Below are 26641 nucleotides of genomic sequence, written 5' to 3'. Positions count from 1 at the left end.
AGTGATTCATGAAACCTCGATAAAGATTATCTGATGTGCTAAAACAATGCAAACAATGTTGGAAAGGAACTCTTCCTGGAAGGGATGAATTCGGAATGGATTTCCCCACTTTGGTCGCCATCTCAGGACGTAAGCTCACCCATAGCGACCAGATCTCATATCTGAGGGGAAGTGAAAAATAGTGAGGAAGTAGCTACAAAATGTATGAAAAGACTGTTCTTGTGGAGGAGAATGTTTTCATTGAGCATAAGATTAACTAGCCCAGCTGTCCTTACACAGAGATCCTGCGATCTGGTCATAATTGAGTAGCGTGCACTCACGTTAAATGTGCAAGTTCTGGCGATATCAATAATTTGGTCATAAACTGACGTCATGGACGACTCCATATCATACCGTTTCCATCTCTATCCTATACCTTTAACTAGACTATGTATTCGAGAAGTACCATCGGATATGAACGTTGTGGAGTCGCCTATATATAAAATAAGCTTTCGTTCATTCTCAATTCATAGGTACTGCTGGATTAGTCAAGTTGAAGGTATATGATAGCGATGGAGACGGTATGAAGTCGTCCATTTCAGTTCTATCGATGTCTCTTTTCACAAGAGAATTGTGGAGCACGATACATAGTAGAATCGATAGCCATATGACCACCAAGCCCGTTTATTCTGGTGGAGAAGTGTTATTCAGTAAAATGTCTAAACAATTATTTTGAATCATTCCCCTACAGTCAGTTGGGAAAGGAAGGGACCGTTAGTGGGTAGTTGGTTTTGCTACTAGAGACCTAGAATACCTCTGCAAATACCATGCAAAGGAAATTGTGTTAGTTGAGTGGAGTAAACAGAAGTAGGGAAAATTGGGGCAATATGGCCAAACTAAGCGTTAATTTTTGTAAAATAGTGAAACTCCTTCGAATTCTGCTGATTTGTCTATGAAACACCTTCATGATGACCTGTCTTTGACATAAGTATCAATAAACACTGATTAATGATGTTTCAGTATCTCATTAACTGGGGTGGCATTATGCATCTCGATTCGAACGTAATTCTATCGAGTCGAACATGTTTGGCATTACGGGTTTCGATTCGATCTCGAAAACGACTCATCGTTCGAGTTTGCTCGAGGAGGTAAAAGAATAAGGCTGATGACATACTGGAAGCGAAGAGAAGCGAAGCGAAGAGATTGGAGATAAGCAAAGCGAAGTGAAGCGACGACCAAAGCGAGCCATGACATGCTGATAGCGTTTTTCAGAGTGTTGATCTCGCAACAAATACACAAATGTAAAAGCATGGATTTCGTCAGATGGAGAATATTTTGCTTCTCGAAGCATATTTAGCACAAAGAAGAGGGTTGGGGAGATTTATAGAATGTTGCAATTGAAAACCGATTTTATGATGTGAGCTATGGTAAAACTTTTTGGGCCATGTTTTATTCCTATTTTACGTTTGCTCCTATGGAAGATCCATTAATAACGTAACGGGAAATTTTCAAGAAAACCCACCCCCCTATGTCACACTATGTTTGTATGAAACATCTGAAAATTTTGTATGGATCGTCACACTTCGGACAATCCACCTCCCCCTTCAAGCGTTACGTAATTTATGGATGTTTACAAATACAACATTTCTATACACTGAAGTTTATTTGTACTCGGGAGATACGTATATTACGAAAACAACTTCCACAAAAATCGTTTTGTCTCGGCAACCTTTTTGAAAAACGGCGTAAACAAACGCAACTTCTAAAAATCCGCAGAAAAAAAGGAAACCATTTCCCACCGATGGCCGGCAAAAAATTGGGACAACAATTTCCTTATCTATCGGATTGTTCCCGAAGTTCTAATATGCGGACATAAGCAAAAATTGCGCAAACCCGATTTTCGTTGAAGGTTTTTTCTGCGGTTATCTAGATTTACGCAATTTAACGGTCTTTTCAAGATACACGGTACGTATCTCCCGCGTAAATACCGACTCCAGTGTAAAATCAAATATCAAAGCGATTGAACACAACAATTTCTTTCGTTTCAAACGCGCATTACAGATGCGTGAACGATATTAAAATAATAAGTTCTACATCCATTTGTCTGTGGTAACAGCAAAATACGTGCTATTTGTTTCAAAGTGTTTTTAAATGTATGGACTGTACCAGAATATTTTCCAATTTTAATGAGTAACGCTACTATGAAAAACATCAGATTTGCTCCGTACATGTAGCTAAAACCATACATATTTTAATGTTTTCATTAACCAAATTAACAAAATAAACAATGTTGCTTTCCTCTCCCGCAATACTTTTCACCCACAGCCATTTTAAACAACTGCGAACGAGGGTAAACTCAAATCAACAAACATACAGAAGTGATCCTTTGCGATCTCGCGCGGCAAAGCACTCTACGAACTGCTTCACCTCTTTGGCTACCGCTTCTCGCCTCTTCTCATCGCTTCCACTATGACAGGTATAAGCGATTTCCATACATCGCTCATTGAGGTAGCTTTCACGCGGACGCTTCGCTTCCCTCTCAACTCTTCTAATCGCTTCTCTTCTCTCCCAGTATGGCATCAGCCTAACGAGATGTTTTGGCATTATGGAAACTCGATAGCACATTGAAAAACGACTCAAGTCGAACGAAAAACACTCGTCACCTTTATAGCTTTCGAATGTTGTTCGAGAGTTATTTCTTGCAGAATTTTTTTTATTATATTTGTTATTATTTCTCTACGGGAAGAGAATAAATGTTTTATTATTGTCTCTTGAGGAAAAGAATGTCTTTAGTATACCTACTTTTATAGTTTCCAGACAATATACAATCTCTAATTATCCCGAAATCCGCGTAAAAACGACTTCAATTAAATTCGGTTTTTTGAAGTTTTCACGTATTTCTTGACGATTTCAATAAATCGCGTGGAAAATATATGAGGAAAATCTGCGTAAAAACGTGTATATTCCAAAATCTACGTAAAAATAGATGAGTTAAACAAAAAAATACGCGCATGAGATGACCCAACTGCATTTAACTAAAACACATGGAAACATTAAAGTAATTTATTATCGAATCCTTCTTTAGCTTTAAATTATTTATTTATATATTATTTTTATATTTTAATTAAAATTTGATCTGTGGCATAAACTCGAATAAACATAAAACTTATAATTTGTGTCGTAACAATATCTCAATTTACAAAACATGTCGTATCGGCATAATGTTTAAATCATTTGCAACTGCTCAATAAATAATATTGCTTTTAAGTCATTGAGCACAATTTGCTTGTTTATAAATTAACGCCAATTCATGCCCTGAAGGATGCCTTTCCAACAGGCAACATGCTACAGGCTGATGAAATTACTCTTATTCTCTCTGTTTACTCACATTCGCCATGCGCTGAAGGTTGTCTCTCCAGCGGGCGGCATACTCAACACGGAGACAGCTATCTCTTATTCTCTCTGTTTACATTTCGTTTGACAGAACATACTCGATTGAGCTAGTACAGCACCATTCGAAATCTTGTACTGCGACTGAATGAAGTCGAACGAAATACATAATGCCGCATTTTTTTCGAAACGAATCCAAAAACTTACGAATCGAGTGATTCGATTCGAGATGCGCAATGTCACCCCTGGTTTTAAAAAAAGTTTTTTTTATGATGCACATATTTATCATATGAGGCGATATGGGGCAAGATAAGCAAGGACCCAAAAACTATATCAAAAGTGTACCAAATTTATTTAGAACGGGTGACACATTTCTTGCACTTCTTGGGATTATGTTCAAATGATGTTTCGCTTGAAAATGCCGTATTCCTTGTTGATTTGTTGACCACTGGCTCCACGACAAAATCTGAATTTGCCTAAAGCTAATTTTTACGATTAAAACCATATCCATTGTCCAAATCATCTCTGATTCAGACAGAATTATTTTGATGATGTTTTAAATACATTAAAGGGTTAGGGGACTCATGATCCTGAAGATGACCTTGTTCCTAATACAGTTGGCAATACCGCTCCAAGTCGACATGTATCCAAAGATTTATATCCTATCCTATTATTAATGTAGATAGGCTATAACTATATAAAAGCCATGGTAAATATCAATTTGCTGAGAAATGAGTAATTTTGGCTTCAAACCTTAAGGTTTGAGGGAAGAATTTTCCGTTAAAAAGCACGTGGTGGCTCTCTTTGAGAGAGGAAATCGCACGACTTAGCCCGCCAGAATGGAACTGTCAGTGTCGCCAAAATTATTTTATCATTGTGGAGTTTACAATACGCGAGGAGAAGTGGATAAACGCTGTCATCAGAGGAAAAGTAGAATCACTGAAATTTAACACGGCAAGGTATAGCCAATGGAATTTAAAATAATTTTAAAAATTACAAACAGAGATTTGTTTGAAAATGATTTATTAGGCGGGATTAGAAATACAATAAACATTAAAAGTAGTACCATCACCGAAACCATTTCAAGAAAAAACTTTATTGTCATTAACATTCAAATTCATATATGTATAATGTAGATAATCAAAATTCTAACCTCATGCCATAAATTATTTGTAAATAAATACCATTTTGAAATTTCAAAAATTATTTTGAGAGCTGCATCCCATACCTCGCTGTGAATTTTTGGTCATGATGTAACAGGCCCCACGTTGGACGCCAGTGTAACAAATTTATTTTATACAAACATAAAGGTATGCAATCAACAAGAAACAAACAACAAATTAAAATAATTGACGATCTCTTTGTGCCCCGATAGAAACGTCCAATGTTTTGGTCCATCAGTCAAATCCCGTAAAATATATTTTTATCGCGTTTTGTGTTCTTTGTCTACAGCAACCAATTGCTGTAATCATAGCTGGATTTTTATTAGGATTCTGACAGTGGCGTTTCCCCAACCTCAATTTACCTGTACACTGGATTTAAATTTAAGAAATTGGTGTGCGGAAATGCATAGAATAACTAGATGATTAGTTTAAACCAAGGATGTTTTCGATCATTTAGTAATTCGCGTTCGATCATTTAGTAGTTTGTCAATAACTCATTCCACAACCTGAATTTCAAAATGTGTTGTATGGTGGACTTCTAATGCAAAGGTTTTTCTGCAACTCTGCCTTATGGTTCGTTGTTTGAATTCCACTAGTAACGGAGTTATAGCTATAGTTTCAGTAACTTAGACTAAATGATGACAAAATTCCAATCATTTAGTTTAAGTTACTGTAACTAGCGCTATAACTCCTTTTTTAGTTGAAATCTAACAGCGAACCATTAGGAAGAGTTGTAGAAAAACCTTCGAACTAGAAGTCCACCATACAACACATTTTGAAATTCAGGTTGTGGAATGAGTTATTGACAAACTACTAAATGATCGAACGCAAATTACTAAATGATCGATAACATCCTTGGTTTAAACGACTCTGATGATTTTATTTTCCATTTGCACTGTCAAAATATCAAAATCTTCATTTTTTGGGTCAGTGCACAGGTAAAAACTGAGGTTACGCGACGCCACTGGATTCTGATCCTATTTGGGCACCCCGAATCAATTAATGCCATTTGGCATCAACGACTCGATGTCTGTGTCTGGAACAAACTTGGGACAAATCACAACTAAACATTTTATTATATATTATTTTTTCTACTTTCAGGCTTTCCTTTTGAGTAAAGACACAGAATCAACAAATAAAACAGACACAATATAGCGCAAACGATACAGACTTGATCGAATATTTACAATTATTTCAACAAAATGAAACCAACCGTAACAATGATTCTACTTTTTCTTTTGATGACAGAATTCATTCTTCTCCTAGCGTATTGCTTTAGAATTTGCCGTAAACGGAGAACAAAAGGAATTGGCAACAATGGGGAAGGAATTTATCGCTCATGCAGTGGTTCGGCGAGAGAACAGCAGTAGCGCCGACCAATCACACAAGGAGGAGACCAAAATAAACAAACTCCAGCTCTGGTTTTAGAAAATGCAGGGCTGGTAGCGACCAATGCCGCTCAAAATAGTGACTTTAGTGACCAAAGATGACGAAAAAAGGGACCAAATCGTGACTTTCAGCTGCAGAAAAAGTGACCAAATTAGTGACTTTCAGTTTCAGTTGCAATTTTTATGAGACAAAATATCTAGCGTTTTTGGGTCGAGGGAGAATTTTTTTTTCGTAATTTGTGGCGGATCTTTTACTCACCACTCTCTCATAACGAACTCAAAAGAGAAACGAAAATCGTGCACGCTAACTTTTGCCCTCTCTTTTTATCCCAAGGAAATTTTACTAAATAGGGTAAAGTAGAAATACTAGAATAAGAGATCGGCAAAGACGCCATCTTGTTTCCAATCGAACCGTCAAAAGCGGTTCCAATTCGACTTGTTTACTTTTTGTTCCCATAAGAAGCAAGCAAAAAGTTCAAGTGCTCCCAGTATTATTTGCACGATTTCATGCATTTTCATACGTTGCCATTTCGACAGTTTTTCACTCCGCCGGTCTCTGGTTATAGGGTTGCTAGGGTAAAGTACCCAATAGTGGACCCCCAACCGATAGTGGACCCTCCAGCCATTTTTGCATTATTACAACACACTGTAAACATTTTGCTATTAACATTATCCGTCGGAAGAACCTACATTACAGTCCTATGATTTGATTATATGAATTGGAAATGCTATGGAAAGTAAAATTAAATGATTTTTTTACAATTCTTTAAAAAATAAACACGAGAGTGTCCATTATGAGAATATTTTGGGGTGTCCATAATAGGGAAGAAGAACGTCCCGAAACGTAAAACATAAAAATCAAATGAAGTGTCGACTATAGGGAAGCAAATTCCTATTATGGACCCCCAGGGGGTCTACTATAGGGCGCATTCAGTCAGACTTTAAAATGTTAATTTCAACGAATAACGTCGTGTATTTCAGTGTTTTATGTATGTATCGTGAAGAGGAGATGCAGAACTTGGTATTAGATGTCAAGCAGAATTAATATGCTGAAAATTTCTACTCCTTATGACAAAAAGAGCAAAATTTCGCTACTAGGGGGTTCACTATTGGGCATTTTACCCTATCAGTCAAAACTCAAACTCAAAACTATGAGTAATCCTGCGAGCAAATCAAATGTTTGCGCCACTGGAAGTGAGCGAAACATAATTAATGGTTATCTATCACTCATAAGACCTGTTTTTCTTTCCCGAAAAATTATTTCTAGGCAAAAATCTGCGTGAATGAACATTCTCTTCTCGTGAGGATGTGTGAAAATTACGATCACCGGATTAGCTACATACACCTACTTAAGAAAAATGCTATAGGAAAGGAACATCAGTACGGATCGTATTGGTAGAAAACGAAACAACAATTATGAAAATTCAGTTACAACGAACCTGGGATTGAACGCTCAGCCTCCTGCTTATAATGCAGGACCGTCGGGCTCGTCTTCAAATTCAAAAGTTATCAAAATATAACGAATCTAACAAAATCTAAAAAAAAATCACGATTAGAATCTTTTACATTTATGCTATTTCAAATGTATAAATTATCATCACAATATATTTTGAAAAATTCCAAAATATTGAGCGAAGTGGATGTTGGGATATCATTATTTCGATTTGAAAATAAATATTTTTATTTTACCAAAATATCACGCGCTGAGAATCATAACTTCGTTAATAACTCATCAATCACCCTTTATCACACCAAACCATTAAATCTTCGGCAAACTACAGCAATTCGCTACAATAATAAAAAGAAAACATCGACGAAGAGCAATGTAAACAATGTAAGAGCAAATTAATAACTGCATTAACTGATTCAAAGCACGAGCTTTGTGATAAAACAATTTTCTGTTATAACAAAACTGATAAGCATGTTTGTTTTAGGTATGTACTAAATAACAAGCCTTCAATCAACTATTGGTTTCCCTGAAGCACCAGGAAGAATATCTTACTGCTCACGGAATTTCAGTACGGAATAATTCCGTATCCTATCTACTTGCACAGTACTTTTCAGCAGCGTACTAGCCTTTAAATAAGACAAATAGGACAAACAGACAAATAAAACAAATAAGACAAATTAGATAAATAAGACAAACAAACATAAATAAGACAAACAAAGACAAATAAGGCAAATTTAAGACAAATAAGACAAATATGTAAATCCCGGAGGAACTTCTGGAGGATTTCCCGGAGGAACTTTCGGAGGAATTTAGAGGAACTTAGAGGAACTTATTTATTTTATTTGTCTTATTTGTCTTATTTCTTATGTATTATCAATTATTTACCGTCGTGCGGGGCTTCTTTTGAAAAATCAGGGGCTACGTTGGACATTTTAAAACAAGAATTATAACGAAAATAACTATAAAATTGTCATTATCACCAATCGGGTGTCTTGTTGATAGTTGGATGGCAACTTTCTGTTTCAAATTTGGTATTTTTTCCGTTTATTTTTTTCAAAAAATCAAAAATCCAAAGTAGCCCCCGGAATCAAAGGAAGCCCCGCACGACGGTATCTCGTTCCATACTATATTCGTCCCATTCGATTTCATGCTATATTCGTGTTTACAAATGGGGTTACGCTTTTTTCTAGTGCCGCGCTAGATACAAAGTCGACGGACTTTCTGTTGCTCTCATCACTCCTTTCCTACCGTGCGCCACAAGAAAAGATGCTGTTGGCTACCGAAATGGTAATATTTGTACCTATGGAATCCGGAACACTTGGTTGAAGTAAAAAGACTTTCCTTCGACATTTTGAAGCGGTCACATATACTTTTTTTACATCAAAATGTTCGTTGGAAAATTTCTAAACTTTTGTCAGTTGTGTTTTGCAAAATTCGGTTCCTTCATGCCTCAAATCATCAGAGAGAGGTACTGAGAAGTGAAAATTTCAGTTGTACAATAGTTCAGCTTTTGAGTCTCTTGAAAGGCTGTTTTCAAGCCACTTAAAAGGAAGCTTCCGAGCATCTTGAAAGGGCGCTTCTGAGCTGCTTGAAAGTATGTTTCCAAGCCTCTTGGAAAAAGAGCCCCTTGAAGACAGGGCTCCGAGCCTCTTGAAAGAAAGATTCTAAACCCCTTCAATAGAGGCTTCAGAATTAGGGGGTCCCGTAGCGTAGTTGGCTACACGTTCGCCTTACAAGCGAATGGTCATGGGTTCGATTCCCAGCCCCTCCACCAAACCCTCGTCAGTCACCAGATCCGCAGCCCATACGGTGGCGTTTGGGGTACGCGCCTTACCGTCACGGATGCCTGATGACGACTGACAACTTGTTCTTCTCGGAGGCATTCCTCCAACGCTACCCGGATTAATGGCAACCGAACAATGCAACGATCATTGGATACACGACATGGACAAACGGACACAATGGACTCACGATGAGATGGACTGGCAACGACAACAATAATGGTAATGGAAATCTAAAAATAGATTCTGTGTGGATTCTGTAGAGCAGAATACCACAGTAGATATCGGCACAGTAGCGGTCAAGTAACACAGAGTGCCTAACAAATAAATAAAGGAATAAAAAAAAAGAGGCTTCAGAACGTCTTGAAAGTAGGCTTCCGAGTTTCTTGAAAGGAGGCTCTGATGATGATCTTGAAAGACCTTACGAGCCATTTTATGGAAGGCTTCCGAGCCACTTGAACGAAGGCTTCTGAGTATCTTGAAAGGACGCTTCTGAATCTCTATGCATCCAAGCCTCTTTGAGAAATAATTCCGAGCATCTTAATTTGAGGTTTTCGAGGTCTTGAAAGGAGGCTTCCAAGCCTCTTGAAAAGATTCTTCCGAGTCTATTGAATGGCGGCTTCTGAGCTGAACTCTCTGAAAGGAGGCTTCAGAGTATCATGAGTAAACACTTTTGAGCCTTTCGAGCCTCTTGAATGGCGGCTTTTTAGCCACTTAAAAGCAGGCATTGGAGTATCTTGAATGGACGCTTGAACGCCTCTTGAACGAAAAAATCTGAGCCTCCTAAAGGGAGGCTTCAAACCTTTTGAAAGAAGGCTTCCGAACCACTTGAAGAGAGGATTCCAAGCCTATTGAAAGGAGCCTTCCGGGCCTTTCGAAAAAAAAGTCTTCCGAACCAATTCCGAGCCTCTTAAAGGAAGGCTTCGAGCCTTTAAAAAGAAGGAGGCTTCCGTGTCTCTTGGAAGAAGCCTTCCGAGCTTTTTTATGAGAGCCTTTTGAGCATTTTGGATGAAAGGATGCTTCCAAACCAGGTTTCTCAGCCCCTTGAAAGAAGGCTTTCCAGCAACTTAAAATGAGGTTTCTGAGTATCTTGAAAGGACGCTTCTAAGGCTTTCGAGAGTACGGTTCCAAGCCTCTTGAAAGAAGAATTCCGAGTTTTTTTAAGGGATGGCTTCCGAGCCACTTGAAAGGAGCCTTCCGAGCCGTTTGAAAAGAGCTTTCTGAGACTTTTAAAAGAAGGAGAAAAGAAAAAAAAAGTTTAAAAAGGAAGCTTAAAATAATACTTCCGGGCCTCTATAAAGGAGGCTTTCAAGCCTCTTGAAAGTAAGCTTCCGAGCCTTTTGAAAGGAGGCTTTCTAGCCTGTTGAAAATTGCCTTTTTTCCTGTTCGGGTGCACACACTGTGACCAGTTATTATATCTATTGTAGCATTCCCCGTATCTTTAGTTTAAGAGGGCATGTCGAATTACTTCATTACTATTGAGAAGCAATGCAGTACCGCTTTCGATACAGTTTTTGTTTAGTTTTTTTTTCCATGTTTTTTTAGTACCATGACAAGGTCCCGCTGTTTAGACCTTTCACAGAGAAAAATCTCATTAAAGGCGCGCCCCTTATTAATCTTTCCTTGAGAAGACAGAACAGTAATAGCCTTCCTTCTAGAATATCACGAGTATGTAAAGCTACAAACCCGGGGCTTAGCTCTGTCCTCAAAACCATTTTTAGCTAAAGAATTTGTTTAGTGACAAAAATCGTTTTTAAGCAATTGCTTGAACAGTTACTTCCGCTGCATATAGTTTAGCCTCAAATAGAGGAAATAACCATCTGCAGGACAAAGATAATTTAGTTAACATTCAGAGACTGCAATTGGTAGCGAGGACTACATACGACGAATCCTTATTACCACAACTTATTGTCCTAGCTCGAAAAATAGATTAAACTAGGGCTCGGTTTGGTTTGAAGAATGCCTTCCCTTTAAAAGATCCTTCCGAGGCTTTTAAAAGAAGCAAAAAAAAAGAAAGTTTATAAAATAAAGCATAAAAGAAGGCTTCCGGGCCTCTTGAAAGATAGTTTTCGAACCTCTTAAAATGAGGCTTCCGGGTCACTTGAAAGGAGTCCTCCGAGCTGCTTGGATGGAAGCGTACAAGGATGCTACAGTTCTCTTGCAACGATGCGACTGAGCTTTTCGGGAAAAAGTCTTCATGTTTCTCAAATGGAGGCTTCCGAATCTGTAGACTCTAGATTTTAGGTAAGAATCATATTCTTAACATATTATTCAACATTCTGTGTCAGACAAGATTTTTTCTCTCACAGACCTTCATCCAATGTACTGGTTGTGGAGGGCAGGATTCAATAGGACATGATTTATTATTCAACCGTCTAAGACGAGTTAGGTACTCTCCATTTAATTCCATTAGGTTTTGTTATCTTACGCAGATACGTATTTCGACCTCAACTGTGAGGTCGTCTTCAGTGTTTTGTACTTGACTCGACTAAAGTCGAAATACGTATCTGCGTAAGATAACAAAACGTAGTGGAATTAAATGGAGAGTACTTAACTCGTCTTAGACGGCATGATTTACTGATCGCCATGCATATTATGTATATACAAGTCAAAGTTCTGGAATAAAAAAATACAAAATTATCAAAACTTTATCAATAAGTTTTGATTAAAATTGTAGTTCATCCGCCATTATGCATTTTTGTCCGAGGTACCCCCTGCGCCCGGCGAAGGTATCCCCAGGGGTACATGTACCCCAGGTTGATAACCGCTGCAGTACATGATAAATGCATTTACGTACAATACACTTGTGTTCATGGCCTGATATGATTGGAAGAGGTTTCTTCTTCTTATCGGCGTTACATCCCCCACTGGGACATTGCCACCTCGCATTAAGCATTAAGCACTTCCACAGTTGGTAACTGCGAGGTTTCTAAGCCGAGTTACCATTTTTGCATTCGTATATAATGCAGCTAACACAATGATATTTATGCCCAAGAAAGCCAAGAAAATTTGCAACCCGAAAATTTCCTAGACCGGACCGGGAATCGAACCCAGCACCTTCAGCATGATCTTGCTTTGTAGTCGCACAGCTAAGGGAGGCCTTTAAGAATGAAGCAAGATGTTTTGCCTCTCATTTATTGTCGTTCATTCATTGTCAAATGAGAGAGAATTCTGCAATCCTTGATCAGGAACAAAAGAACGTATATCTTAAGATTTTCAGCAAATTTTTCTTGTTTTTGTGTTACGGTTTTCCCAAATTAATTTTCCTCAGAGTGGAAAGTTTTTCAGATTGCTGGAAAATTTGCTGGCGTTTTCAGTTTTCACCAAAAAATATGCATCGTTCTTTAGTTATTATTTTTCAGTGAAAATATGCTATCCAGATTCTTGAAATTATCGTTTTTTCGCATATACATGAACCCTGATTGTAAACAAAAATGAAAACCTGAGGCAATAATAAATAAAAATCTCCAGCTAACCATTGTACAGTAATCCTGGTTATGCAGTTCCTAATATGTACACAAATTTATACACTGTTAACCATAATTATGTTTGCTCTTTCGACGTCGATAAAGATAGACGAACGTACCTACTAGAATAATTGAAATGCGGTGCTTACCTTTAGCATCTGTTCTGGAAATTCTCCTTTGCAGCTCCTCCGTATCCTTCTTAACTTTCTCCCGTTTCTTCTTCCCCTCTTCACTCTTATCCACCCGCTCTTCATCCCCACGCACTTTAGCACCATCTTCGGTATTCCCCACCTTCACATCACCTTTCGACACTTTATCACCTGAACTATCACTGGTAGCTACCCTCCCCGCACTATTGGTACCAACACTATCGCCCGAGGACGAAGTCCCACTTGCGGCAGCAGCGGCAGCTGCCGCTTTGTTCTTCTTCTTTATCTCCAACTCGAATTCATCCAGGAACCGTTTGTTGGGTTTAATTACACGACTAGAATGAGCACTTCGTTTCGGTAGGATAAACCGTTTGTCACCGAACTGAGTTCCCCCACTTTCGAGATTTCGAGCCTCTGAAGCAGATTCACCATTATTCCCCGCTTCCTGCGACGGTGCTACAACAGCTGATGATGGAGTGGTTACTGCTGCGTCGGCGGCAGCCACCGCCGATGCTAGCGCTTCACCTGACGTTGCTAAGCTTCCGGCCGAACCGGAAGAAAACCTGCTGGTGGTTTGTTCCGTTGATTTCTGCACCACACCGGACAGCAGAGAGGGCCGCAGAATGCATTCCGATTTGTTGGCCGCTGCTGCAGCTTGCAACGCTAACCGCTGCAATCGCTTCTTCATCTTCCGGTTGAAACTTTTCTTCAGCCTTATGGGCCTTGCTAGGCATTCCTTTTTGATGATGGATGTTAGAGGTACACTGCTAGGATTGTAAACTTTCTTAACGATATTCTCGTCGGTGGTTTCCAGAGTGGTATGGAACGTGACAGATTTCTTTTTCGGTTTGGGTGGCGGTTCTGGTACCGTAGGGGATGGCGTTTCGGAGGTGTTGGGATTGGATGAAATCGGTTCGGCATTTTCACTGGTTACTGAGGAACTTGTCATGGCTGTACCACTGTTGGATGGAGACTGGGATGGCTCTTTCGAGGCAGATGCTTTGTTCATCGATGAGCCTATGGCTGATAGCGAGGATGGTTTCATTTCAAAGCTATTTCCGGTTGACGATGCTGACGTTACCGATGTCGTTTTTTCGCTGTTGCTAACGCTTTTGGCTTCCACAACATTCGGAGGGCACTCGTCATCGCCATTTCTGGCGCTTGGCCGCTTTTCCATTGTTGAGGTTTCGGTTTTATTCTCTTGACTTAAATCACCGTAGATTACGTCACCGTTGTGATCATCATCTTCTTCGTCATCATCATCATCGTCTTCGTCGTCGTCATCATCATCCTCGTCATCGTCGTCGTCGTCTTCGTCGTCATCTTCACCGTTCTCTGAGTCGCCGTCATCGTGCTGAAAGAAGAGGAAGATAAAACATGTGATTAGTATAATTGATTACTGCGTTTTTCTTTTTGCGCAGTTCTAATTCAATAATCATTAGCATGGAATGTAAACGACTTGTGTGAGCTTGATGGAGTTGAGAATTTGTGTTTGAAATTAGAATATCGATTCGCAGAATGATTTAAAATCATTTAATCAATGATAATTTCCGACTTTCAGATTTAGATCAACAGTAGAATTTGTTCCTTTTTAGAGATATAGAGCATGCAGTACAGAGATGACTGAATATTGAACTGCCCCCAATCGCATATCAGTCCCATACCGTTTTTCGCATACTGAGATGATAGTCATTAAAGTTCAATATAGCATCTTTAATAGAAAACTCAAAAAAAATCTTATAAATTGAAACGTACTCGGATCTTGTATATATTACCGTGAAACAATTTAGTTTGATTGAAATATTGTTCATTTTTGTGAAATCAGGTCATGTAATTTTTTGATGGGACTGTTATGTGGGTGCTTTCAATAGGGGACGAACATGACTTGGTATTTTTTCACTCATGGGCATACAAAATCGCAATTTTTATAATGATGTATGGCGGGTCATTTGAAATGAAGACTATTCACTGGGTTTACTCAAAAGGGATGACAACTTAAATGGGACTGTAATGCGAGTGGGGCAGTGAAGTAGGGGATGCATATATGTTTATTGATATTTGTTGATATTTTGAGGAATCTCGAATAACATAAATTTACAATTACTGATTTCTGTTTGAGGTATGTAATATTTCTAGGCTTTTAAAGAACCCCATCGTAAGCATAGTACCTTAAACATATTCATTTTTGTGGGAACATCCTATTCACTATTAATGCCAAATGAACGTTCTCATCTCGAGCTCTTTTTTATCAGGTTCTTTAAAACAGAAGCCGGCGTCACCCTGCGTGTCAATTTTGCGTTCTGGAAAATGCAGAAGAAAACGAACCGTCCCTTATTCTTTGTTTATCGAGTTCGCATAAGAACGGGCACCAACACATGGCGACTTGAACGGCTCTAAGCTGATGGTGATATTGCCGAATGGCTCTCATGGCTATATAGAACGACGGTCCCGATGATGGTCGTATTAAATGCCATATTTCAGAAATGTGTTCTCTGGTGTTTGCTACGGGAAACCGGTTGGTCTGGAAGAAAAAGTGAGGAGGCAGCAAGACCTGGCATTATTTACATACATCGTGCGTGCATCAGAGCGCCTCGTTCATAGGAGGCAAATCAACACGCACCTATTGCAGAACTTGGAACAATTCGGGATGGACGGGGGACTCGGGGTATGCAAGAAAAAGGTGCATGCATGCATTGCCCTGTCATGCCTGTATGGTCGCGAATGCAGCAGTTCCCGTTCTTGAGCATGTCGTTTTGAGTTAATGCTGTTTTTTAATTAGTATACAGCAAAGAATTACGATGACGGGTAGGAATATACAGTGCAGAAAAAAAAACACTCAAACGTACGTATGTATGTTCGCGTGGGAAGTCAGAGGGGGGAAATGCAAGAAAAATCATAATCTTAATTACCATGCTTTTGCTCATTTTTCATGAATTAATTTGGTATCACGAAACTGGTACTGGCTGGCAGTTTTATTGCATAATTATTACGAGAATCGTGTCCATGTATTGATTTAATTGGTTGAGGTAGATTGGTCTAGTAATTAAAAAATAATACTATAGGAAGCTACTTTTGATTGATTTCCTGTAATAATGATAAGGTAATTTAAAGAAATATAATGCGTAAAAAAATGTGAATGCAAGTTTGACATATCGGCACCAACATTTAAAAAGGATGAAACTGCTTCTGTAAACAAATGCTTCTCACGTCGCTGATGGGTTAATTCGAACCAACCCACGCAATCCAACATCACTGCTGGAAACAGCGAATCTTCTTCTTTTATTAAATTACGCTGGATTGCGTGGGTGAAAACAAATAAGCCCACCAGAGACGTGAGAGGCTCTTGTTTACTCGCCCTTTTGAAATGTTGGTGCCGATATGTGTTAGCATAGCAGGACGTGTGTTGGAGAGGATTCATAATGCAAGTCTTCAAGAAGTAATCACAATCACCAAAAACCCTAGTAGCAATGCACACGAGTGAACAGCTTACAAAATGATAAGCGATAAAAAGGGGGATCGTAAATAAGGCAACTGTTGTCTAAGTCACTTCGTAAAAAAGCAGTGTCGTTAAAAGAGGAGTTCAAAAGGAAAACAACAGCTGATTTACCTACCCAATTGCTTGCTAAATCTAACGCTGAACTAAATATCCTATACATACATGTTTATTTAGTCTATACATCGTTAAATCAGCTTATCCACAATTTTTGACCTCTCACAACTATTTTAGGCGATCTACCTGCCTGATGGCAGTTTACGTGCTATTTTAAGAGCTAATCACTGCCCACGACTTTCATTTCATGAAAATGAGGGTACTCCCCAAAATATGCAAATTCTTCCAATTTTCCACCTACTTACAAATAAAGAGAAAATGGTCACCTAGCTGAAGTATCAACCTAAAACACTCCTCCCGTATAGCAGTGAACTTTTTTCTTGTTTTATGTAAAATGAAAAGAAAAACTTTTTTTTCATCGACAAACAGTTCAGTTTATCTACCCACCATGCCTCCGTTCCAGGGTTCTACTTATATCGCTCTCTAAAGTGAGGTTGAATATGCGCAAAATTGCTTGTTTACATATTATTCAACCATCGGGACACCTTCGCTTCTCTGCAACCGAGTGCGGGGACCACGTAAGAGAAGTAGCGATACAGACAGGAGGGACCGGGTGGCTTACACTAAAACGATTCAGAGTGGTGCCACTAAAACACAGCTCATGCCCTGTTCCAAGCCAGGCGTTCCGTTAATGGAGAAAGCACCCATACCAAACATGTGTCCGTAGGTATGGGATCTCGTTGGCGTCACATGAATGCCTACTCGCACTCGTTGTCAACGGTCTGGTGAAATGACGATAGCGGCGTCTATGGGCTAGCGAGAAGGAAAAAAACGCAGATTACGTCATTCCAGTCAGTCAATGTTGGCGTTCCTTTCACGGTTCTACCCCGACCGTGTTAGCGCAAGGAGCCGTTTGTAAGCAGCCCAGAGACGGATTAATGTGACAGTAACTGTGTGAAATGGATAATTTAAAATCACAAGGGCGAAGGGGCGAAGATGAATACAACGATGCCTGTGAAAGACGCGAATGATTAGTTACTGACCGACCCAACTGACCAGCTGAAACGCTGGTTCGAACACTTCGTACAACTTTTTCAAGTGCCAGCCAGGTCACCACCACCTCGGCATGATTTGCCTAGGATCCGACGTATCGCGGCAATACCGAAGCTCCATAACTGCTAGAGATTCAAACAGCCATCCAAAGCATGAAATAGAATAAAGCCCCATATATCAGCCGAGATGCTCAAAGCTGACCCCATGACATTCGCTCAACTACTGCATCGTTTATTTCGTAATATCTGGACACTGCAACTTTCCCGGTCGACTGGATGCAAGGTATCTTAGTGAAGGTACCCAAAAAGGGTGACCTAACTGTATGCGATAACTGGCGAGGCATTATGTTACTGTGTACCGTTCTCAAAGTTCTATGCAAAGTTATCCTAGCCCGGATTCAGATCGATGCGACTCTCCGGCGGCAGCAGGCCGGGTTCCGTGCCGAAACCTTCTGTTTGGACCATATTGTCAAGTTCCGTATCATTCTTGAGCAGGTCAGCGAATTCCAAGAGTCGCATTACTTGGTATTCATTAACTACGAAAAAGCTTTCGACCGTCTCAATCACGAGAATATATGGGGCGCCGACGGAACCCCCTCCTGAGAAAATCATCGAGGCACAGTACGAGGTCTTCTCGTGTAGAAGGCTGCACAATGGGGTCTTGTCCAACCCTATCCGGGTCGTAGCTGGTGTGAGGCAAGGATGTATTCTATCACCGTTACTGTTCCTCATCGTAATCGACGAGATTCTGGTAGGTGCGATTGACCGTGAACCAAACCGCGGGCTGTTATGGTAGCCTATAACCATGGAACACCTAAACGACTTCGAATTGGCTGATTACGTTACACTCCTCGCTTCCACCTTCTTCAACGGGCATTCTGCAACTGCCATCGATGTATCCGCGGTAAGTAGGTCCGTTCTGCCACGTTTCTCTTGGAAAGCCGGCACCGATCTCTATGGTAGTAACCACTACCCGGTGCAGATCTCCACCAACACTCCCCCTCCTGTGAAAGTCAAGCGGCCCCGTTGGAAATACGACGAAGTGGACTGGGAGGAGTACGAGCACGCCACGTCGATCGCTTGCGCGGACCAACCTCCCTCGTCCATTTCCGACTTCACCAGCATGATCCTTGCCGCCGCACAGCAAGCCATCCCCCGGTCCAGCGGTCGGCCAAGCCAGGCGAAAAGCTCTTCGGACATTGAGCAAGCTAAGCACCAACCACCCTCTCAGGCCAGACGCCCTGCACTGTTACAAGGAGAAACACCGACAGCATCAACCCGTCAAAGACCTCCGCCGAACAATCTCAGACCCTGCACAAGTTAAGAATGCTCTCGGTGACTACTTCGCTTCTCTGGTAGCAGTTTCCCAGTTCTAAGCCGACTTCCAGAGAAACATCGCTACCCGTAATCTCCACCTCAACACCACTCTTATTCCCGCAGACCCCCCCCGGTTGCCTGCTGAACCAGCTTTTTTCAGCAGGAGATGAGTTGGGGTATCTCATAATTAAACGGCCCCCTCCGGCAGCGAAGTCCCTTTTTCTTAACCTCGTCAACAGCAACAGCATTTGGGAAAACCGCATGACGAGTGGAGAAAAAGCTACGTTATTCCCATCCAGAAGAGCAGTGTGAACAGTCGCGATGCTTCCAAATTCAGCCCAATCTCCCTGACCTCGTGTGTGTCCAAAACCGTTGAAAGGATGGTCAATCGGCGACTTAGGGAAAAACTGGAAGCTGACGGAAGGTTTGGCCATCCCTGGGGCAGCAGGGACAGCAGGGACAGCATGATGTCCAAGGGCTTGACGACCCCTCCCCAGCTGTCTGCGAGTCAGGGAGAACTGCCTAGGGCGTGGTGGGATTTAGCAGTGGGCTCTGCTAAAATCCCTCCCAAAAAACCACAAGTGCCCGTAAGCGGACTCTATCAAAGCGACTGTGTGCCGCTTCAAAGCACAAGCCCAGGGAGGAGTGCCAACTGGCATGTGGAGTGTCCCTACTTCGGTAGGGTAGTGCGTGAGCTGCTTCGGCAGGGAGTGAGTGATCTGTTTGTGCTGAGGCAGGAGTGTCATAGCGAGTCGCCGCCGCTATGGCAGCCTCGAAGCGCAGCAGAAGTCTGAGTATGGACTGCACATGCTAAGGTAAGAGTGTCGTAGCGTTGCTACCGCTATCGACACCTCGAGGCATGGCAGTGGAGTGTTAGAGTGAGTTGGGGAGTGTCCCTACTTCGGTAGGGTAGCGCGTGAGCTGCTTCGGCAGGGAGTGAGTGATCTGGTTGTGCTGAGGCAGGAGTGTCACGGCGCGTCACCGCTATTGTCACCTCGAAGCGCAGCAGAAGTCTGAGTATGGACTGCACATGCTGAGGTAGGAGTCGAGGGACCTATCGACACCTCGAGGCATGGCAGTGGAGTGTTAGAGTGAGCACCCGAAAAAGGGTCACATGGAGCGAATGGTCTTTGGAGAAGCTGCTTCGGCGGCAGGGTAGCAGTGGGTTGTACCCACACACCTACAGTTGTGCACATGTGGTGCATGGGGAGTGTCCCTGCTTCGGCAGGGTAGCGTGTGGTCTGCTTCGGCAGTGGTGTGATTGATCTGCTCGTGCTGAGGCAGGAGTGTCGTAGCGCAATATCTGTAGGCCCAGGCAGTTACCGCTATTGACACCTCGAGGCATGGCAGCGGAGCGTCCGGGAGAGCATCCAAGTAAGACTCAAATGGAGTGAATGGTGTGCGAGCACCCAAGTCAGTCTCGCGTGGGACGAGTGCCTGTGTGAGCGATAATGAGCGAGTACGCTTAGTACTGCCGTCCCCCCAGAAGTAGTACTGCGAGGTAGTTCCTGGGGGAAACGATGGTGGAGCCCAAGGGAGTTTAGTCGGTTTTACCGGTATGGTGGAGCCCGACACCCCAGTACACTTCCGTGTGGTGGTTTGGCAACTACAATGCACGTGTACTGGGTTAGTGTGTAAATGCATTCTCCCTTGTAAAAAAAAAAAAAAAAAAAAAAAAAAAAAAACACGCTTTTCGCCCAGGATATGGCACCAGCACATACTTTGCCAACCAGGGCAGTGTGCTCCAAGAAGCGTCAACATCATATGAGGAAGGCAAGCATGTTGACCTAGTGTCACTTACTATCGCCAAGGCTTTTAGCCAGATCTGGACCCCATTGGTCCTTAGAAAATTACAAGACTGGGGTATCACAGGCAACATGCTTGCTTTCGTCAAGAACTTCCTCTCTCGACGAACCTTCCAAGTGCTTATCGGCGGCACAGCATCGAATGAGTATCCTGAGGAAACCGGCGTCCCCAAGGGTCGGTCCTAGCGGTATATGTTGACTCTGGCATCCTCTTTTTCCGGCACCGTATTTTATTGGCCATTTGCCGTAAAGCCGCTTCCGTCGCTGCCACTACCTCTGGTGAAGTCAGTCCCTCTCCTCGATGAAGCTGACCGGATCCTGAGAAGTGTAGCCGGTACTAGCCTCCCCCCAGTGGCGCGGGTCCACTGGCACGGAGCGAAGGGCTGGCTGACGCCTTCAGTAAGCATCGACCGCACCATAGCTTCGCGGTTTAAAAGGGGTGACAACACAGAGGAACTCCGACGGTCTGTATTAGAACTGCTTGCAACACGCTTCCGCAACAGCGAGATCCGGAACAACGAGGAGTCGGCTTCGGAGTCCTTCAACCCAATATGGCCATGTCGGAGAGCCTGCCACGCCAGTGCAACATTTTTTTTTTGCTGAAGCCGCCGCCGTCTTTGTTGCGGCCACCATCCCAGCGAACAAACCAATCGTAGTCCTTAGGACTCCGCGAGCGTGGTTTCTGCCCTCCAAAACGAGACACCCAAGCACCCCTGGATCCTGAATCGGGAATGAGGCCCCTCACTGCAGGCGAACGGGCATTTCCTAAACATAGGTCCCATCCCCCCAGCGATCGTCATTCCGATTCGAGGGGGGGGGGGGGGGTTCGACCTACCCCATCCATAACAATACCTCGCCAAACCAACAGCTAGACACGCCAATTCGCATTCGATTTTTTTTTCATTCCTTTATTGAAGGATATCGATGAAAAGTCATCGAGCATTTTTTCAGGCTCCCTCCGAATTTTTCGGATTTTGAATACCGCCACATTTACCGTTCTGATCCTTTCCTTAAAAGAAAGGTCGAAAAATAAAAGGGCTTCCGTTACATTGGCAAATTTTTGGCGAGGAGTTTATGGATTAGGGCCTCACCCACCACAACTTCAATCCTTCAGAGGCAAACGTTACCACCGAAGAACAGCGCATCATTAGGACCACCGAAATGCAGTAGTCTTAGGAGAGTAGAGCAGGAGGTCAACTCTCACAGGACTGAACTGCATCAAAATGACCCTTCCCACGTCGGAGCGCCCGTGTCTAACTCGGTTTTTGTGTATTGTGTCATCATTTGATTTCTAATTGTTTTCAATTGTGCTTTTTGTTTTTATTATTTTACTTTGACGCTAAGATTTTAAAGTGTGCCCCATGTTATAAAACCAGATATAAATTAAATGACGCCGTTTGATCCATATTTTTTCCATTTTATTTTCACCTGTGATTTGCTCGTCTATATATACGCATTTGCCTGCCGTGGGTCGTGTCCACCCTAGTAAGAAGACAACGTTTCGAAACGCGAAAAAATTGGATGTTGCCTAAATAACTTTCCGTTGTCTAGTGGTAATTGTATTCAGGCTATATAAGACCACTCAAAAATTGAGCTTTTGATAGCCGGGATCCCCTGTAGTGTTATATGTCAATTGACTTAGCTCGACAAATTGACATGGTGTCTGTCTGTGTGTGGAAAAAGTGTGAGACGCACTTTTTGGTACATATCATTATCCGATTTTTTCGAAGCAGGATGAATGCACGGAATGCGATGTAGTATTTTCCACCTCTTCTTTAAAAAAATCCTAATCTAAAAAAATCAGGAATGGCTGCAATGTATTAGTTAAAAGCAAATTGAATGAGATATAAATGTGTTTTTCTCATAACATTACACTACACGAGAAAGGCTCCATCACCAGAGGGTAAATTATTCTGGATTTCTAACAGGACTTACTTGATACTTGATGGGCTACAGCTCTTCGATGAACCTACGCCGAATATGGGATATCCTTCTCCACTAGACTCGATCCTGGGCCAATCGCTTCCAGTCGCCCTGAACATTGAGCGCCCTCAGGTCCTCTTCAACTGTAAAAAGCCATCGTGTACGCGGCCTTCCACGAAGCCTGCGGCCTCTTCCGGGTTCTCTACTAAATATTATCTTCGCTTGACGTTCTTCCGGCATACGAACAACGTGACCAGCCCACCGTAGTCTGCCGTGTAGTATAAGCTTAATAATATCCAGCCTTTATACACCTGGTACAATTCGTGATTCATGCGATGCCGCCAGATACCGTTCTCCTGTTTACAGCCGAGTATTGTCCGCAGCACCTTACGCTCAAGCACTCCGAAAGCTCTCCGATCAGCTTCCTTTAACGTCCATGAATGATGGCCGTATAAAGCAACCAGAAGAATCAGAGTAGTATACAGCGCGAGTTTTGTTTTCGTTTACATACTACGGGACTTAAGCTGGTTACGAAGCCTCCTTCTTAAAAGGAGCAAAAGCCTCTTCCACGGCACGGCGATCAATCCCGATAATATCGATATTGTCCGCAAATCCCAGGAGCATATGCGATCTTGTGATAATGATACCGCTTCTTTGCACACCAGCTCTCCTAATCGCTCCCTCGAGCGCTATATTGAATAGTAAATACGAGAGTGCATCACCCTGCTTCAATTCATCTAAAGTTACAAATACTGTCGAAATTTCATCCGCAACTCTTACACTTGATTTCGATCCGTCCAACGTTATACTTATCAGCCGTATCAGTTTCGTCGGAAAACCATGTTCAAGCATAATGTGCCATAATTCATTCCGTTTCACTGAATCCTACGCCGCCTTGAAATCAATAAACAGATGATGTTTCTGTAAGTTGTACTCCCGGAATTTACCAAGGATTTGTCTCAGGGTAAACATTTGATCCGTCGTTGATCGGCCCTTACGAAAACCTGCTTGGTATTCGCCGACGAAGGACTCTTTAAGCGGTCTCAATCTGTTGAACAGAATACGGGACATAATTTTGTAGGGTATGATGGTTATTCCTCGGTAATTGGCGCACTCCAGTCTGACCCCTTTCTTAAAGAGATGGCAAATGAGTCCGTCCAACCAGCTAGCAGACATTTCCTCGTCTTCCCATATTTTCGACATAATATGGTGCAGAACTCCATAAAGCTGCTCACTGCCATGTTTGAGAAGTTCAGCCGGGAGCTGGTCCTTCCCCGCAGCCTTATAATTTTTCAGCTCTTCAACAGCATTTTTAACCTCATCTATTGTAGGCTCATCTATTGACTCCACATCTTGTCCATCGTTGCTAATATTTACTCTGTTCACCGATGCACCGTCACTTCCTCTATTCAACAAAGTCTCGAAGTGTTGCTTCCACCTGGCAGCCACTTCGGTTTTATCTGTTAGCAAATTCCCTTGTTGGTCGTTGCACGTGACGGGAGATGGCGCTGTATTTCTCCGCATGCCATTGACAGACTCATAAAACCTCCGCATATCGTTCTGCTCCATTTTTTCCTGCGCCATGATTTGGGCACTCTACACGTCATGCTTTGGGCACTCTACATAGGCTTTATCAAGACATTCATAAAACGTGTCCACTACGTGTCCTTCTAACAGGACATTCACCCCAAATACCCCTACTCTATTGCATCAGAAGTTTTTTTTTTATATTTACTGAATCCGACCCAGTCCAGCTTCCAAACTAATATGAAATAGGTGGAGAAAATAAAAAATACCGCCAATCTGTTAACAGACTGTGAAATGATTTAATGAGCGTCCACTCAGCTATCACGCCAAATGAGGCTTTGTACCTGAGCACACACACATCCATGTACTATCACCGCGGGTCTCGCGAATGCAACTGCACCATAGGATAAAGCTCAAATATGGCGAAGAAATGGCGATGCCCTGTGTAATGACAGGTACGTTGCCGGTGCGCGGGATGGTGGTACAGATCTTGCCATGGCATACCATTTTCGATGCGAGTCGCGTCGCCTTCTCAAAAGAACCAGTTTTAGCGCGGCAAAACGGTTGATTCGGTAACAATTTCCCATGTGATTTTGGCGTACGAATTCAGCTCGAATATAATCGAAAGATTTTCTCTCTGAACTGTGCTGGAAGGTACATTAACTAAATATTTCTATGGTACAATTCACTAGAACATTCAAGCTTTTGCTAGATTTCGTTTTGCAACATTCCAGACTAAATCACTAAACACTAAGAAGGGATGTATAGTTAATTCATGAAATATGAATTAGAGAAGTCTAATTCATACTTCATAGTTTTATGGTTACTTTCGACTGAGGATGTCTTCAGGCTTGCATTTTCTGACCAGCATTTGCAGAAATTTGTTCTGGTGAACAACAAGCTAGCTTATTTGAGAGTTGATGAATGACGCATCTGCGACTACAGGATAGTCAGTTTATGAGCTTGACAACTATTTATTAACTATTTTAATGTGAACTACCGATTTTATTTTCAATTTTATTCAACACATTTTACACAATTACAGTGAATTCGTATCAATCCTGAATTAAGAAACCTGGATCGCTTTCCGCCTTCAATTCAAGGAGTGTCGATTACCTTGAATATGAAAACAAAATCGACAGATAAGCTTCTACTGTGGGTAGCGAGCTGAACCATGGGACGTTCCGACATATTTTTATACGCAAGGTGGAGCAGTTTTTTTTTGCTTGACCTCTTGACTACCACCTTTTTCTCCCGCGTAGCCGTATCAATTTTATGATCGCATTTTTAGCTTCTCTTGCTTCATTTTTATTGCAAAAGTACTCGCTTCGTGGTGTAGAACAGTCTGCTCAAAATACACACACCACTGACAAACATAATGCTGGCAACTGCATCCCGTTCTTGCTGGAATGGGACAGCGTGCAGCAAGCCACAAAAGCCAAGTACTCGATATAGGCTACACAAGTTTTGCGCCAAGAAGGTCCATTTACCGAACGACACCAACTACGACTACTGCCTGCGACCGAAAAACACACCACACACGGGAAAGTTATGCAGTGTACCGTTTTAATTCATATTTCGTACATTTTCATATGAATCTAGAGTCCAATTTCAACATTACACCATGCATTAGGGACAATTGATTTTGCAAATTAATCAAAGGACAGACATCAGCAAAAAAACATGAAAAATGATTTTCGGATGGCCGTTTAGCAGTCATTCTTGGACTCATAGGTGATTGTTCTTAAAGGTTTGCTCAGTGAAGTAAAACCGAAGACAGTTTTTTTAGGCAAGCGACTTAGATTTCAATCCTGACGATAATTAATGGCTGATGTAAAATACAAATATATTAGTTTCTACTTTATATGATGGTCAAATCAGAGAATAGAAGTGGTTGAATTACAGCGAATAAACATTGGTTCGTTGTTGAAAAATAATGTTTCTCTGTTGAAGGTCTAATGAACTGCTTCACAAATATGTAATTCAAATCTATTTCAAGTTTTCGGCGGTTAGTTGGAAATCTTTTAAGAGCAATTAAAAATGCATAAGCTTCCAAAGTTTGCCACAGAGCGGTACAGTGCCGCCACAGCAGAGGTGCCGATCGGCGATTCCCATCAATAGCCCCCAACCAAGCCGACCCAACCTGGGAATGAAAGGACCCTTCTTGCTGCAACGATTTATGCACGTTCTCGTGTCCGTCCCTTCACTCGATGAAACCCACTAAAAGTATAGGCCTACTTCAACACATCGAGGCGGCGAACACGATATTCCAAGGTGCTTGCCAAGGAAAGGACCCCTCCCCATCATCTCCGCGCGTAGTTCTGCTGCCAACAACCGTACCGTCGGTCGTCGTGGCCGGTACTTTTCATATTGATGCGTGTCGTTGTTGTTTGCATGTGCACATTATCCTACCGGCTCAATGAAATGCATTTTCTGAGAGGACGCGTCCGAAGAATGGGCCAGAACACAGTTTGCGGTGCGGCCGGCCTCGGTTTGGGTGCGGGCCCCGCCGCTGCAATTGGGGTTCTCGAAGAATGCGGTACTTGGCCATACATGGTTATCACGTGATTGCTTTATTTCAAGTTTTTATACTTTTTATGTTCGGGATCGACCGGGACGAAACTTATTCGAAGGTGCATATCGAGAGATTGTGGCTCCGATTGTGTTTCTGTAGCAGGACAAGCTTGAGTATTTGCGATG

At 41.9% G+C, this 26641-nt stretch overlaps 1 protein-coding gene across 1 annotated transcript in view; it reads right to left on the bottom strand.

Annotated features, from left to right (window-relative positions):
* The window catches only part of LOC134227253 (histone-lysine N-methyltransferase trithorax), a 150494-nt gene that overhangs the window by 22672 nt on the left and 101181 nt on the right, over positions 1–26641 (bottom strand). The window contains exon 2 of the mRNA XM_062708602.1: positions 12768–14121. Coding sequence (XP_062564586.1) covers positions 12768–14121 — 1354 coding nt within the window. The remainder of the gene's footprint in view (positions 1–12767; positions 14122–26641) is intronic.

The sequence above is a fragment of the Armigeres subalbatus genome, chromosome 3 (assembly GCF_024139115.2).
Source record: "Armigeres subalbatus isolate Guangzhou_Male chromosome 3, GZ_Asu_2, whole genome shotgun sequence".
NCBI lineage: Eukaryota > Metazoa > Arthropoda > Insecta > Diptera > Culicidae > Armigeres > Armigeres subalbatus.
Note: the sequence above shows the minus strand (reverse complement) of the source record. Positions and strands in the feature narration are given on the sequence as shown.